General features: G+C 59.0%; 1 protein-coding gene across 6 annotated transcripts in view; it reads right to left on the minus strand.

The window, feature by feature from the left end:
- Positions 1 to 16,819, minus strand: part of RPS6KA2 (ribosomal protein S6 kinase A2) — a 354,515-nt gene that overhangs the window by 21,216 nt on the left and 316,480 nt on the right. For all 6 annotated transcript variants that reach the window (XM_058735871.1, XM_058735870.1, XM_058735873.1 and 3 more), the window contains 3 exons: positions 9,420 to 9,522; positions 7,069 to 7,199; positions 5,907 to 6,032 (listed from right to left, as the gene is read on the minus strand). In XM_058735871.1, coding sequence (XP_058591854.1) covers positions 5,907 to 6,032; positions 7,069 to 7,199; positions 9,420 to 9,522 — 360 coding nt within the window. The remainder of the gene's footprint in view (positions 1 to 5,906; positions 6,033 to 7,068; positions 7,200 to 9,419; positions 9,523 to 16,819) is intronic.

The raw sequence follows: 16,819 nt of genomic DNA on the forward strand, positions 1-16,819 counted from the left end.
GAGGCGGAGTATTTCCCTGACTTGTTCCAAGGATCAATGCCCTATTTGGAACAGGGGTAGGAGAACGTGTGATCGTTTGTAAGATTTAGCAGACGACTTCTCTCGTACCATTAACTTAGGCAAATTAGTTTGCTTACACAGTGAAAGAACTCTGAGTTTTCCGGCTGGAAAAAAACGAAAGTTTCCACGCCAGTGTGCCTTCCAAAACTAAGCTCTGTTCATGTCAAACATCTGTCTTGATTCTGCTGTGTTTCTGGTTGGCACACGGCATACACACACGGAAACGAGCCCAGACACGCTAACGCTACCGTAAACGGTCTGCCGCGGACGCAGAGCGGGCTGGGTGCAGGGAGCGCGGGCCCAGCTGCCCGTGTGCGTGGACGGGCCCAGCGACTCCCGGAAAGAACTGGGCGACACGGACTCACACACTCGTCAGGACCCTCCTGCATCTTTCCCCGAGTCTGTCGCTACAACAAACTTTGTGACTTTGAACCACGCAAACGCGCTACTGAAAAGAAGGCATGGCTGTGTCTGACGCGGGGGCTGCCCCGGGAGGAGCTGGCCACGGCTCCCCAACGTGCCTCGGCCCGCAGGCGCCTTTCAGCCGCGGGGACCCGCTTGCACGTCTGCAGATACCATGGCCCGCGGCCAGGGCTGACGTCCAAAGCGCATCCAGCGTCAGACTCCTCAGTCACGTGGGCTGTTGGCGGCAGCTTCTGGCTCTGCGATCCCTAAGACGCCTCGGTGGCTGGCTTGTGGGTTCCCTGAGAACAGGTCCGTGCTCCCGCCCAGGACCTACCACTGTCTCTGCCGTAGGAAGAGCACTAACAAAAGAACCGTGCAAAGGAACGGACAGCGTCGGCTGGCCGAACGAGGGGATCCGTGCATAACGCGACGTGTTTCCAGACGAGAAACGCTCCAGTCCACACCTGTCCTGTCAACACTGACAGTGAAGAAGCCCAGGAAAGGCTGGAAGTGACGTGGGATGTGAGGAAAAGCTCCTGATGCTCCTTGGACGTAACACTTGTCCCTGACACCAACGGTCACAACGGGGGTGGAAACATGGACAGGAGAGGAGACACGAAGTCTGTCGGGTGTGAAGCGTCACGAGAGAAGGCACTGCGGGCCATGGAGCACGGAGTGACAGCACAGGAGCCGGGGCGGGGGGCAGGGAGACCCCGGCCGAGAGCAGGGGCCTGTGGACACGAGGTGGCCGGCACTCGGGTCTCGGGGAGGAAAGTTCTAGCCCCAGGGAGGCAAACGTGTTCCCCAGGCGGGAGCCTCCCGTGTCCTGGGAAGAGCGTGGGGAGTTGAGTCCAGCTGGGGAGGTGCGGGAGGGGGGACAGGCGACGGGGCCTCGCCAGCGGCTGCGGGGTTTGGGCTCCGGGGCAGCGGGGTGGAGGCCGCGGAACCACCCGCTCGGCGTGGCCGTCTCACTCTCTCAGGACCCGGGTGTCGCAACACGCAAGGGGGTGAGCTGGACGGGGGTATCACGGTCCCCCCCTCGGAGCAGAGAGGCAGTGCCCCGTGGAGGTCAAGGACACGCACCCCCCGGAGGGAGGGCGGCTCCCCCATCTACGAGCTGGGTGTCCGGTCTCTGTGTCCCCGAGGGGACGCCGAGGGTGATCACAGCACCGCGTCGTGAAGGTGACGTGAGCTCACGTGCGCAGCGTTTCCGGGCTGGCGCGTAGCGAGTGCTGCTCACGGTCATCGTCCCCGTGGCCACAAGAGGGCACAACGCATCGCGACAGGTCTGGATGCTGTCTAACGCCTGCCGCTCCCGGTCTCCTGAGCTTCAGGTGTTGGGTTTGCTGCTTAGACGTTTACTGATGCTCGTGTCTCGAAACCGAGGATGTAAGCGGCAGAAGTGAGACCTCGGGGGTGGGCGCCAGTTCTGCGCCCCACGGTCGGCACCCACCGAGCCGCTCGCGGACACCTTCTGGAACGGTCTCAAGGCGCACCTGCAGAGGCTCATGAGAGGGTGAGACACCTGGGGGCGCGAGGCAGCTGCTCCACAGCGAATCCCCCCCCAACACAAGGCTCCTCGGGAGCCCTTCCTTTGACACGAGCCGGCGCCCTGGGCTGTTTGCCGTTGAGCCACTTCAGGAGTGGCTTCGTGGAAAGGGACACGTAGCCGGAACGAGAGAAGACTAGAGTTGCTTCCCGCTCCGCAAACCTCCCCCGTTCAAGCGCTGCTCCGTCGCAGCTCCCTTCTGCGCTCCGTAAGCCGTCCTGCTCTCGCCTTAAACAACTTGGCGTCTGGGCTGTTCTGTCAGGTTGTCAAAGTCCCGCACGATTCCCTCCGGCCCCCTGCCTTCCGGGGCCGACGAGGAGAGCAAAGGCGAACTTCGGTGGCGCCCGGATGGCTGGGCTGCTCTGCCCTCGGAAACAGCCGGGGGTGTAAGAGTGGACGCATCTGTCAACCGTACTGAGCCTGACGGAGGGAGGAGGGAGGGAGGAGGTAACGGCTTTCCCACCCAGCTCCCCAGCACTGGGTGGGCGCACCGGAGGGACACCCCACGCCGAGTCAGCCCGAGGTGGGGTCCGCGAGGACGAGGAGGCAGCACCCGCCTCACCGCCTGAGGCCGGGCTCTCCCGGGGAAAGACCCTGGTCAGTCCAGCCTCGTTTGCTTCATCCGAAGACAGGGATCAAGCTGAGGGATTCAGAGTCTGTACCGACGCTTACAGAGTGCCCGCTGTGTGCGCGCGCTGCCTACTGTGAGATGCCCGTCCGTCCCCCGTCCCCGAAGCGTGCCTTAGGCTGCAGTCCTCCTCTTCAGCACCGCTGTTATTATGGGCTGGGTAATTCTTCGTTGAGGACAGTGGGAGGGAGCCGTCCTGGGCCGGACGTCAAGCTTCATCCCTGACCGTTGTCCACTAGACCCCAGCGGCGACTCCCAAGCCAGCTGTGACACGCAGAATGTCTCGGACATGGCCAGTGTCCCTGGAGGGGGGCAAAGCCAGCCACACCGATGACGACCGGGCACAGGAGCCCCGGCACTCCGGTCACCGTCCTACTGTTCGTCCAGGTCCCTGCGTACGCTCTTCTGCTCTTGACTCAGGGGGGAGGCTTCCGAATCGCCCGTGGAGGTGGATGAGGGGACAAGGAGGCCCCCTGGCTCGGACTAGACGGTTTCTCAAAATGAAACAGACGCCCTTTTCCATCCACGCGAGAATGTGGATGGCTGGGTCCCCACACTTCGCGAGCTAGCCGGGAGCTGAGTCCCGGAGGGCGTTTATCGACCTGAGGTCCGGCTCACACGCCCAGCGATTAAGTGCCACGTTCTCGGTTCTGCCAGGTATCAGCCAGGCAACCGATGCAGAAAAAGGTCAAAGAATAGTTCAGCTCCGCTCTACCCGGAAAATGCTGACAAAGGGCAGGGTAGCGATCTGCAGGACGTTAAAACGTTCTGCTAACAAATGGGCCCATCCTGAAAACCGAGCTCTTTGCCTTGAAACTCCTGCCGGTCCTGTTGCCCTTGAAGGAGATCCAAGCCAACACCAGTGAACTGACAATGGTCATTCCAACCAGCAGCCTACACAGCTCTGGGTCCCGGGCGCTCCCTCCTGCACTTGGTGAATTTAAATACCTTCTAGATAATAAACTACGAACCACTGTGGTCTCAGCAAGGATCGGGGGGGGGGTGGGATCCCTGCCAGGTCCACCAGGTCTGTCTGTCCAGGGAACTTCAAGGTGTGTAAAAAAGAAACAGGAAGGCTTGACTTCCCGTGGCACCCAGCTGCAGCCACGCGCCTGACTTCTGGGCCCTGGGGTGAGATGCCTCAGAAATTCCCAGCACAGCGTGGCCTCAACAAGAGCGTCAAGGTCTGAGCTAAAGCCACGGAACAAAGCCGAATTCACATGGTGTTTTTATAAGAGAGCTGGATATGGGGACAGTACGGGGAAACATACAACTGCCTCTGTCAATGGGAGATTTATTTTCAGAGGCACAAAACGCAGCTGATCAACTGCACAGAGGCTGGCTGTTTTCTAGAAGGGCATCGTGGTCACTGAGCCGGCCGGACAATAGATGTGTTTTTCCTTGCTCGCTGGAAGCTGCGATTGTTTCTAGGATGGCTGCTGGTCACCAGACAAACTGCCGAAAGAAATTCTGTGCGAATGACCCAGGCAGAAAAGATCCTCCAAAGCCCCTGTATGCTTGTGAAGCCTCCGTTGTGAAACACGAGCGAGACGCAGAGGACAGGTGCACACCCACGTCGGGCTCCAGGAGCAGCACTGCCTGGGGAACCAGGGGCGGCCTTGCAGGTGCTCCCATGAGCTCCCCCAAGGAGGAGGAAACACGAAACTCCTCAGCAACCCAAGTCCTAGAAACTCCTGGAAGACTGCTTGTGACATCACCTGGGGGCCCGTGCACACCCCCTGCGGACGGCTGGATAGCTGGCAGTGCTGTGCACCCTCCACCCTCTGCTCCCGGACCCCTCTGCGCGCCTCCCCTCTGCTCCAGGACCCCTCTGCGCGCCTCCCCTCTGCTCTGGGAGCCCTCTGCACGCCTCCCCTCTGCTCCGGGAGCCCGCTGTGCGCCTCCCCTCTGCTCCGGGAGCCCTCTGCACGCCTCCCCTCTGCTCCCGGAGCCCTCTGCGTGCATCCCCTCTGCTCCGGGAGCCCTCTGCGCGCCTCCCCTCGACTCCTGGCGCAGCGCTCTAGAAGTGGGCAGGCTGAACACGGACATCCGTGGAACGCACAGACCATTCCTCCGTATTTCTAACGTTCTTTCTTATTAGAGGAATTCAACATACACGTGTCCACAAGCCATCATTTTCCAACCCAAACTAGACCTACGGCCTTTGGTCTAGGTTTTTTTGGCTGGTGTCTTTTCCGGAAGGAGTTGGGCATTTTTTTTTCAGTGCAGGAAACACTGGGTGGGTGTGCATGCTATTCTTGGGGGTCTCCCTTTTTGCAAAACCTGTGTTCACTATACGGTGTGGGGCCTGGGTGAGGAGTCGTGCAAAACAGCTCATCTGCCTGAGTCATCATTTTGGACAACTTCTTCAGAGGCCAGGAAAATCGCAATGGACGGGATTGCTCCTTCTACCCTGCTGCCTGCTGGAAGGTTCCACGCTCCCCCAAGTGTTGGGGGGGCAGGCAAGGGCAGGGCCACGTGCTGCAGACAACACTGGGTTCGGCCACGACGACGCCACAGGCCGGACCCGGCGGCCAGTTCAGCGGGAAAGCGGTGAACTTAGAGCCTCTCTCCCGCTCTTGTGGACAGAATGTGCCATTTACGCTTTTTACGTAAGTTAGGTCGTGCTTTTAGCGGGAAGCTTTAGCTTTAGCCCATATTTTATCACCCAGAAAACTGAAGAAACTGGTCTTTGGGATTTCCAGATGAACTATCAAATGTAGCAACAATTACAGAGGCTAAAGGTACTACGTAGAGACGGGATTCTAGATAATTACAGATAATCCTTACTACGGACTTTTCCGGGTGGTGGAGAGTAAAATGGCCAGCTCTCTGCTTAGGTTTTCACAGGTTTAACCGGTTTATGCCTCTATTCGTTTCTTTGAGGTAGTTTTTGGTGACCGGGGCTTCCTCCTTCCTTCCCCCTCTCCCATCAAACACTGCGCCTGTCCCCCAACTGTATTTTCCAGAATACTGGGCACCCAAAGCTTTTATTCCAGAGTCCACTTATACAAAGCTACTAACGGTGGTCGGCACTCAGATGTGGGATAAAACTGAAAATACTCATGATTTGCAAAATAATTTTTGAACAGGTGACCTCATACCAAAGCAGACTGCGCTCCGTCACAGGAGACCTGGGGAGACGGTGAGCGGGGAGGGAGGCGGCCGGCTCGGCAGGGCCTGCCGCGGTCAGGGCTCGCCGGAGCGGTGCGGTTGTGCGCGGCGACCGCACGCGCCACTGCGCACGCCCGCGTGCGGTCTTACCTTCACGGCGTACTCTGCCTCCGTTGCTTTATGCACACATCGCTTGCACACGGAGTAGGAGCCCACCCCGATGTCCTCCTTGATCTCGTAGCCGTCGGTGAAGTGTACGTTGTTCCCGTGCAACTGCTGCGGAGAGAGACCAAGGGCAGAGACGGCCGTCAGGGCTCTCTCGTGCAAGGGCGCGACCACAGGCACACGGGACACGGGCAGGAAGGGGGGTTCCAGACGGTGCACTGAGGTCACTGAGCCCAGGGGTTCGTGGAGTCATGCTGCTGGTCAGCAAGGGCTCTCGACCTACCTCCCGACTCCCCTGACCTCTCCGGTTGTGAACTTCATTCTCAGACCACAGTACCCGGTATCCACTGCCTGGGCCCATCCCCCTGAAGACCTGAGAGCCTGAGACAGGGGGGCAGGGGACCTGCGGAAGCTGCGTGTGTGGTTGTGACACTGGGGTCTAGAGCGGTGCCTGGCTGTGTCATCTACCTGGAAATCTGACCCCCTGATGTCCCAGGCATGGCCCGTAGGCACGATCCCCCACTCAGAGCACGGTCGAGAAGCCGCCAGAAGCCCTGTCACATCAAGCGCCCACGTCAGACACACCGTGGTTTCCCAAAAGGCTCTGCAGAGGCGATGTGGAGATCTAATGTCGCCCAATTGTCCCTGACCTGGTCCGTGAATAAAACGTGATCGCCGTTCCTTCTTAGAATTCTCTGCATCTGGTTACACTAACTGGGGGTGGGGGGTGGGGGGGGTGGGGGGAGCGTCTTATAAAATAAATGTCCTCTGCACCGACCTCCCAAAAAGTCGGTTTGTAGCCACAGACCAAATCGCTCTCTCGGGGTACTGGCCCCACTGTACACCGTGAGCACGCCCCGTCTGACTCGTGTGGGGGCTCTGGCTGTAGACACGCCACGGGGACAGTCTCATCAGAACTCTTTACCCTTCGTTAGGGTGAATGTGGAACAGGGGTAACAGCCACGGCGCGGGTCACCACGAGACTCAGTGACCCCCAGGAGGCCGGGAAAGGAGCTGATGGCAGAAGGCGCTCCAGGCACCAGCTGCCCCCGCCCCCGGCCCTGCTCCCAGGCCGGCTTTCCGTCCACGTGTGACCCTCACCACCCACACCTGCCGGAGACCGTGGAGTCGGGCGGTGCGGGGTTACCTGCACGATGGGGTGGACCGTGGCTTTGTGCAGATCTTGCGGGGAGGCCTCCTGGACCAGACTCGAGGCCACGAAACTGAATCCTCTGAACAGATGATGAGCGTTGGCGCTGGGGGGGACGCCAGGTGAGTCTGCAGGTAACAACGAGAGAATTCCACCTTCCAGGGGGAGCTTCCTAGTTGGAGTTCCCCGGTCACTTTTACTTAATTTAATGACATCACACAGTTCGCCTTTGTGCGAGGGACTAAGTGAAGTGTTGAGAGACAGAAAAGTCATTCTCTCTATGTGTATATATTAACAAGAGGGTAGGATTTTCTAAGCACACGAGCCAAGAGCGTGGCTGTGTTAAAGGGAAGCTACAGCAGTGTGATTCTGAAAGACTGGATGATCCACCTCCTGTACGTAAGGTCTCTGGATGCACAGTGGGAATGTCCCCTGAAAGGCTTACAGCATTTTTTCCCCTAAACTTAAGCCAACACTAAAGCTACTTTATATCTCCTTTGGCCACTGGAGGCTGCTGGCTGGTGGGAGATGCCGGGCTAAGACTTGAAAACCCCTCAGACAAAGTAGTCAGAAACGAGTCATGGGATCATCGAAGTTTCCAAGTCCTCAGTTGCAATTCGTTAGTCGAAAATTCTCTCTTATCCAAGTCTCGTGTTTGCTTTTTAAGTACCGTGCCGAAAATCAGCATCCCCTCGATGACCTTAAAGCCTGTTACCTCCTATTCATGCCACCTCCCACGTGGGCACGGCAGCCACACCAGCCAAATGCTGGCCGAGGCAACCTTCCTAAGGACCCGCCTGGACTTCAGCTGATGGCCTCCGCGCCCCTTCCTTCACTCAGAGACACTGCTTACGCGATCTACGAATTCTCCGCTCACTAATGCAAGTGCATCGGCCCAAGTTGATAGGGCCGTACCTCCCCCAAAGCACACGCACTCCTCAGAGGCTGTGAAGGAGCCTCCTGAGGTACGCTTCACCCTCGCCATTTGCAGGGCTCTGGCGAATTCTCTGGGGTGAGCTCAAATTCTTAAATCTAAAGCCCCAGGGAAGGACGCCAAAGCACCCTGGGGGTTGAAGACTGCTTAATGGTGCTGGATCCGTTGTGCTCGGGGGGGACCTTCAGAGCAGCTGGTGATAGCCTGGGAGGTTTCTAAGGGAAAGCAGACCTCGAAGCCGTCATTCTGTGCAGGGGCCCGGGGTCTAGAACAGCTCGGCGCCCGCCGGGGCAACGCCGCAGCGTTCAGGAGGCGCTGCTTCTCGCAGAACATAATCTTCAGATTCTAAAAACTACTCGGCTGAGCCTTCTGGGTTTTAATTAAGCTTCTCTAGTCTAGCACCGGGTGAATTTACTTCCTAGCACGAGGAGCCTTAAACCAAAGGGAACAAAGTGGATTCTCTGCTCCAAGTTTTCCACTTAGTGTTTGGTAGTTGGCTGTGTCTTTCATAATCACCTTTAAAGTCATGCAAAATTTTGGATTCCAAGTCGGCGAGCAAGGAACCCCCCATATACACCGTATGTAGCCCCGTATCCACCAGCTCCCTGAACGTGGTCCCCCCAGTCCCTCTATGAGGGGGGTTCGCCTCTTTAGTTTACATAACACCATTACACAACATACCACTACTGTATGGCCTGGACTGCGTCCCCCCAAATTCAGAGTTTGAAGCCCTCGCCCTCTATGTGCCTGTCTTTGAAGACGGAGTCTTTGGGGGAGGTAAGTAAAGTTCAACGAGGCCATGGGACCTGATCCAACGGCACTGCTGTCCTTCTAAGAAGAGGGAGAGACAGCACCGAGTGAGGCCCCGTGAGGACACAGAGGGAAGGTGGCTGTCTGCAAGTCGGGAAGGGAGCCCCCACCGGGAACCAAAGTAGATGTCTGTTGTTTAGGGCGCCCCGGCCAGCTGTGTGTCATGTGGTCCACGCAGACTGAGACCATTCCCAGATCTCAAAAACAACCCCCTGATACTGACTCATTAATGTCACAAAATGATGACTTTGGACTGACGGAGTTCAACAGACCTTAAGAGGGATTGTTGACAGATCCCGAAAGCCAAGGCTCCGTGTCCGTCTGCTGTGCCGAGACCCGGTAGCTGGTAAGGCTCTGCGGACAGTGTCGGCTGCTGGCATGCGTCAGGGCTACAGTTCCCACAGCTATGGACTTCACCCTCGGCCCTCCTCTCCCCACAAGACCCTCTAGCTGAATGGAGACTGTCACTGTCTCGACGTTCCCTTCTTGCGCTTGCCTGAAAGAACTGGTCCCTGAACTGGCAGTGGGGGGGGGGGGGGGGGTAGGGGGGGGTGGGGGGAGGACTCACGACCAGACAGAGCGCTGGGTCGCTGCTGCGACACACCTGTGGGCGTCCGTGCTGTGAACTCGGGGTCAAAGTGGAAGGTGTCCTCGGGCCTGCCCACCGCTGGCTTGAATGGCGGCTTGATCTCCTTCCGGTACAGCTTCTGCAGGGGAAGCAAGACAGAGCCGTGAGGAGCGACCGACAACACCAGAGAATGCCGTGGAATAGCGCGGCCCGCCGCCGGGGCGGGGGACACACTTCGCGCACAGGGCCCCAGTTTCCACCCGTGGGTGGCACCTCCGGATACTCTGACGTATGTACGAATACGCGTAAAATATGATGCACGTACGTTACGTAGGACGCAGAACACAATGGAATGTATTCTATAAAAGTCATAACCGAAGGCATGAGGGTCTGGACATGTGCAAAGTATTCTCCATTTAGGGCAACGTGACGTTTTAAACCTTTTTGGGGGGCAGTAGAATTTTTTTCTTCTAGTAAAATCCGGCAGGACAGCCCCACGCTGCCCCACTCTGGGTGACAGCAGTACCTGCTGCTTGGTGCCCTCCTCTCTGCCCCGGCGACCCCGAGGCCACCCCTGGGGGATGCTGTGAAAGCCCCCAGCTAGAAGGGAACCGAGCCTGGGCGCGGGGGCTGGGGCACGTGCCCTGGGCACCCGCTCTGGCGTCCCCGATTTGGGGAGCTGCTCGAGCAGCTGCTTCAGTGCCCCTTCTACACACGCCTGTGCCCTCCGATGGGCCCAGCACGACACCTGACTCGATGGTGAGTCAGCCTTTCTCGAGAATGGCCACGTCGGGAGGCCCCGAACTTGCATCACGGAGCCTGAGCTGTGACAGGATGCCCGGAAAACCCACGCCCCTCAGTGCTCCAGTCTTAGTGGAAATTTGAAAATGCCTTCCAAACCCGACTGTGGTGTTCTCAACGCTCTCAGGCAGGGCGACAGTTCATGCTTTTGGGGAGATTCAATTTAAGGGACAACACAGTTTGGAATCGGGCCCCAGTAACGAGGCGGATAAAGCTGCAGATGGGGAAGAGGGAGTGTGGGCAGGGGGGCGAGGCTGGGCTCGGTGGGTCGGGGAGGGGGGCTGTGGGCTGCAGAGGTGTGGGGGCCTCGGTGCTGCCAGTCCTGGCGGAGGCCGAGGGGGCGCCACCGGGGTGGATTTCAGGACGTGGAAGTTCTGGGCGCACAGTAGTGGCTCTGGCCAGGGTGCTAAGCACCTGGCGGGATGGTCACTTGGCTGTGGGGCTTGGATACCAGGACGCGGGTCTGGCTGCAGCCGTCTGAGTTTCCCTAGTTCTGCCTGATCACAGGAGTGCCCCCGGGCCCTTTCTCGGTGCCTTTGTTTCAGTGAGTCTGGAGCTCAGCTCTGGAGCCAGGGATCCTGATGGCTCCGAAAACGTCTGCAGTGACTCCCATCCAGATCCGCTCTGAATCTCTCAATAACACAGAAGAGCAGATTTCCTCTCCTGGTTTTACAGGTGAGGAAACCCAGGTTAAGATAGGTGGGGTGAGTTGTGCAAGGTCGGGAGTGACGAAGGGCCGGCCGGGAGGAGGGTCAGGCATCCCGACTCTTCCTGTTACGGCAGCGCTCACGGCGGGGGAGGGTCCAGCAGGTGGCAGCAGGGCACGACGACGTCCTGGTCCCTGCCCGGAGCACACCCTTGCAGAGGCCCCTGTGGCCGCGGGAAGTGCGGGCGTGCTGGCAGAACGGGAGCCGTGTCCGGGCGAAGGGGCCCCGGAGGCTGGCACTGACCGATGGCCACCAGGCTCCGCCGCTTAAGGAGCAGCAGGGGCCGCGGCGTGCACAGGACGGCGCTCAGGGTGTGCACTCGGGAGTCACCCGACGAGAAAGAATGTGTTAACTCCGCCCTGCATTCGCTGGTCATTTCCTGCCCTGGGTGAATAGATTTCATTAGTGATTGATTTACTCCTTGAACTCTTTCCGTAAATAGAAAGATGCTCCTTTCGGCGGTGACGCATTCCGGGATGGGAATAAACTTCCCTGATGTATGCACTTGTCAGAGGAAACCTAACAGGGAGAAGCGAGCTGTGCACCCTGATTAAAATGCCGGCCGTTACCAAGACCGATGGCCCAGCGCAGCCCTGCGGGGCTCAGACCCTCTCTCCTCGCACCAGCGATTCTCCTGCGGTGTTCGAGCTGGGTGATTAAATCGCTATCTGTCCTGCTCCAGGAAAACGCACATCCTCTCCCTCGGCATCCGTGTCTTCTCTCGCTACTTGGGGAGGTGGGGGTGGGGGAAGAGAGGGAGAGAGGGGGAGAGAGGAATCTCCGCGAACCGGGGGCTCCTGCTTTCGTTAACAGGGGGGATTTATTTACACGCACACAGAACTGGCTGTCACTTAATCCAAAGGGGAGGCGTTGCACCTGGAGCTGAAGGTGACCTTCAGCTCCTCTTCTAACCCCAGCTCCACCAGCACGGGGTCCCCTGGAAGCTGAAAGCCAGTGCCCGCCCCCAGCTTCACGGCTGCGGATTAAACAGTCCCCCGAACCCAGCACTTTGGAGCCGAAGCGCTTCTGCTCCCTGATGGTTCACTGGGCAGCTCCCGGAGGCATCGGCGGCCACGACTGTGCCTGTGTGCGCACCCCGCGGTGGGGACCGTGACGCCCTGCTCGGGACACCCCGCAGCCTCGCTTCCCACCCGGCCACCAGCCACAGAACCGCACGCTGGCTTTGATGAGAAGCCGGCTGGGATGTCGAGGTGACTGGCACAGTCCCAGCCCCTTCCCCTCCGTGCAGAAACCTGCCCAACTCTGCTTGTTAACCGGCCTCCCACGGAGGAAAACCCGAGAAAGCACAGGTGCCTCCTGTGACCAAGCTGACTCCCGGGGCCACGTGTTCTACCCTGGTGTCCCGCTGAGACAGCCCCCCGAGAATGGCACAGCAGTCCTGGCCGGGAGGCCGACCTCTGGGGGAGGCACAGCTTCCCACTTTCCAGGTATTTACCGTAAGGAAAAGGAATTCATCAGGATGACCCCTGTAACCTAGCAGAGGACGTGGTACCCACTGGCTTCCCCTGCTGCAGAGTCTCAGTGCCCTCCTTCCCAGCCCGGTGCATGCCCTCTGAACCCGGCACAGAGCCCAGCCATCATAGTGCGTTACAGCGTGTAAAAACTCCGGCTTCACTCACGCACGTGCACGTCTGCTTTTCCTCGTGTTTCTGAACCTCCTCTGTAAGCCTGTGCTTCCCGGAGGATTCCTAGCTGACGGGAGGGGAGGGCGTGCGAGAGGGTCCGCCGAAGGCTTGCCGGCCGGTGGGGGCATCACGGTGGGGCGGGAATCCCTGTGCAGACCCCAGAGCCCCCCGAACACCGGTCCCTGTTCTTGTTATGCCTATGAGCATAGCCTGTCCAAGGGCGGCCGGGAACACCACCCTGCGGTGCCCCGAGGGTGCTGTGGTTTCATCCTGGTTCCAAGCAGGTAGCGGAGGGCTGGACAGGGTGGCCAGGTGCCCTCCGCCCTGTGCATGGCTCCCCTATGCTTGTTGCGGTCATAAAGGTCGGTCAGTTTCTTCCCGTTGCTGGATAAACTTCTGGAAAGTGCTAGTGTGTGTTATTATCACACATGCTTTTCTTTCCCTGTGTGCAAACCTAGGAGCGGGTTTGAGGTTTTAGCGAAAAAGTAATCTCACTTCTCATTTTGCCGTGTAAACTGTGGCACACAGGGTTAATTCGAGAACGAAACGGCAGCAGCATTTTGTGTAGGTTTTGAGCTTGACGAGAGGCATTATAATTCTGACCTAGATTCCCCTCTCTGAGCATCCAGAACGATCCATCCCACACTGCTGGAAAGAGAATGGGGTCTCATGATCAATGCACCAGGCATCACTTCAAATCATCTGGCTCGTCCCAGGATCTCAGGCTGACACAAGTCACAGCCACATTGGAACGGATTTCGCATCGAGCCAGTATCCGCCAGGAAGCTCTGAGCAGGTGCAGCACGGCTATTTATACCTAAAAGACCTTCAGATGACAGAGGGCAGAACAGAGGGAGCACAGGGAAAATGCTAACTGGGTAATGGAATAGGAGGCTGAGGCGAGCTTGGGGTCACGGACGTAACATCTGCTTCTGTAGGCAGTTTTGGCTCCAGGCACTTCAAAATTAACACTCTCCAGTAGGAAAGGGCACAGCTATAGATCGTTCCCGAAATAGCGACGCAGAAATAATGCAGAGACACAGAGTGGTGGCAGCCTGGCTGGAGTAACAGAAAATTCCAACGGCTTCCGAGCACCCGGGGAAGCGGAGGGAGGATCTGATGGGACTCTGTCTACACGGGTTACCCTCGCCGTAAGCCTGGCCAGAGCAACAGAATTCAAACAGCCTCCGAGCACCCAGGGAGGGGGGATCTGATGGGACTCTGTCTACACGGGTTACCCTCGCCGCAAGCGGTTCCAACCAAAGTATCTGGATTTACAAGGGTGCTGAACGGAGGGGCGGTCATTCCTTGAACAGAGTCCTGTCGGGCTCCTTGAACGGAGAAGCCCAGTATTTAATGTGGGAACAGACGGACAGAAGTTGCCTCACACTCTGACACAGGCACCGAGACTGGCCAGCAGCCCGCCGCTCCTGGGACCCGAACCCCTAAAATCCACTCTTGGGGGCAAGAAGTCCTTTCTCCTCTCCTGCTGGCACGCATGACCGGCAAGGTCGGGGGGCTCTCGCAGGCGCTGACCTCGGGCTGTCTTCTCACTGCCCTGTGCCTCAGTTTCCCACAGGAGTCCCTCCCACCTCACAGAATCACAACACCTGCTACCCTCGGAAGGGTTCAGAAGTATAAAAAGAACACAGGCGTGAGTTCCTCACAATAACGGGCGCTGAACGGCTACAGTGAAGGTCCCAGCCCCGGCCAGGAAGCAGCAAGCTGGTCAGCAGGGGTCGGTCCGCGGTGCCTGTGGTCGAGGCGAGCATCTGTCCCACGGCGAGGGGCCCCCGGGCTGGGCTGGGGGTGGGGGTCCCGCGGGCCGAGGTGATGAACTTTCCCGCAGCATCAGGGGCAAATAAACGCAGACTACGTGTGGGGGCTCCCCCTGACCCCCTGCCGAGGCCTCGGGCTGTAACCACAAGGTTTCATTCGGCTGCCGAACCAGGCTCTTTCAGGAAGATCTGCTCCCAGGCGGTTTCATTTGATCGGCTGTGCAGCCAAGTTAATGGCAGAGCAGGGCAAACCGGGGCCGTGACCCTACATCCACTGGGAACGGACTTATTCCGCACCAACAGGTCACCCGAAAATTTCTGCTGGCAGCTTTGGGTCACAGAGGGAAGCAGAGAGCGAAATAAGTACGTTTATATTTTCCGGGTCGGGTCCCGAGGCCGGCGCTGGGCTCGCACACCCGGGCAGAAACCAGACGGTTGAGGAAATGGCTTCTCGTTGTCGTCCTGAGCACCTGCCGGGCAGAGGGGAGGCCTCCTGGCGGTAATGGCTTTTGCAGAGGCTCCTCTGCTGTGGCCCTCAGCTGTCCAGGCTGCTGTGGCAGGAGGCACACGTCCGGACACCCGTCAAGGTCGGACATTTTCACGTCTGCTTTCCCGATGGGTCTGCGGTGTGCCCGGTGTGTGACCGACGGCCGGGGCTGGTCATTGCGACACCGGGGCTCACTGGCATGCAGGGAGGAGAGGACGGGCGGAGAGTGGCGACGGGGATCTGTCGTCTACGTGCAGCGGTCAGATGTCAAGCAACTTGAGGACAGCTGCGTCTTACAACTGCTGGACCACGGACGCCCTGCTCACCGGGACACGGGCCGGCACCCAGCACTGCTTGTGGAATAAGTGAATTTGCACAGAAGTGGCTCTTCAGAGCTCCCTTAACCACGTACCGGCTGCTTTCATCCAGGGCTGGAGAGGGAATGAGAGCCTTCCCTCCCTCTCCGTCCCTGCCTCGTCTTCTGCGGGCAAATACTGAAGTGAGGGTAGATATGCTCAGTCCCCGTGAATCTGAAGGGCCTCTCTCAGAGACACAACGGAATCAAATGCCAAAAGCAACAGGAGAGGTTTCCCAACCTCAGTTTTAGTCCGATTACTTTGAAATAATGCAGACTGCCGCCTTCCTGGTGCAAGATTCCAGTGACCATGTGTGTCCGGGCAGGGACCCCCGCCCCCATCCCCTGGCCGGCACAGCGGTGCTGGGTGCACTGGAGCTGGTCTCCCACGGGACCCTCGTCTTCCTAACGCTGCAGACACAGGCCGGGCCACTGCTCAGAGCTGGCGCGGACCCCTGGGACGCAGAGCCGACTGGCGTGGGGTTCAAGGCCATCGTGCAGGAAGTTCTCTTGGTCCCCCCTCCGCAGGCCTGCTCTTCGGGGGGCTCCCTTCTTGGCCGAGATGAGCGTCCGTCCGTAGTTCTTGCCGACAGGTCCTCCTGGGCAGAGCTGTGCTGAATGGCGCCCGGAGCTGAGTGCCCGGTCCCTCCTGGTCATCCCAGCCGACGCCCCAGCAATCTCCTTCTCCTCTGTGTTCTCGGCTGTGCCTGGGGGGGGGGGGGGGCTGCGGTGCCCCAGACAGCGGGCAAGAAGTGGGCTCCTCTGCCCCGAGAGCCTCTCTTGTTCCCTCGCTTGCTCAGTATTTACCAAGTGCGTCCTCTGGACCAGGCGCATCTCAGAGGCGTGGGAGACACGTCTAACAACATTGACAGTGAATCCTCACCTCGGGGAGGGTATACCGAACGGCAGGGGACGGACAAGGACGATCGACATAAATAAGGGCCGTGACCCAGTGCTTTGGAAGGTGATAAGCCGGAGGAAAAGGAGCAGGGGAGTTGGGGCGCTGGGCGAGGAGCTGCAGGTTTGGAAGGGCCCCCAGGGAGACTTCAGCGAGAAGCTGGCTTTTTTTTTTTTTTTTGGTAGTCTTCACGTCCTGCGCGGAGCCCAATGTGGTGCTTGAACTCGTGACCCTGAGATCAAGACCTGAGCTGAGATCCAGAGTCAGATGCTTAACTGACTGAGCCACCCGGGTGCCCCCAAGAAACTGGCTTTTAGGAGAAGACATGAGGAGGACATAACTGAGACACAGGGGGCCCCCGGGGGCGGATGTGCTGGGCGGCGGACAGGTGCACAGAGAGGGGGGCGAGGGGAGCGGGAGGGACAGGTGGGGTCTCAGCTCCCCTGCTCGTTCTTTTCACAGCGCTGCTTTCTCTCTGGGACCAAGGGCACACCCTTTGCTTACTGCCTCTCTCTCCCAGACCAGCGTGTAGGACTTGCCCGTCCTGGCCACCGCTCTGCCCCCAGGTCCTGGAGGTGTCTCCAACATGCCCAACAGCAGGCTGAGCCGATGGAACAGTGAGTGAGAACAGAAGGGGGTGTGTGGCTCTACTCTGGGCCGCATGGGTGGGAGGGGACGGGACACGGCAGAGCAACCCCCTTGGCCCCAGAGCGCGTCCTCGCGGGGTGCCGGGGTGGGGGCACGTCTCCAGGGCTCAGCTTCTG

Source organism: Neofelis nebulosa, chromosome 6, assembly GCF_028018385.1.
Source record: "Neofelis nebulosa isolate mNeoNeb1 chromosome 6, mNeoNeb1.pri, whole genome shotgun sequence".
Lineage (NCBI taxonomy): Eukaryota > Metazoa > Chordata > Mammalia > Carnivora > Felidae > Neofelis > Neofelis nebulosa.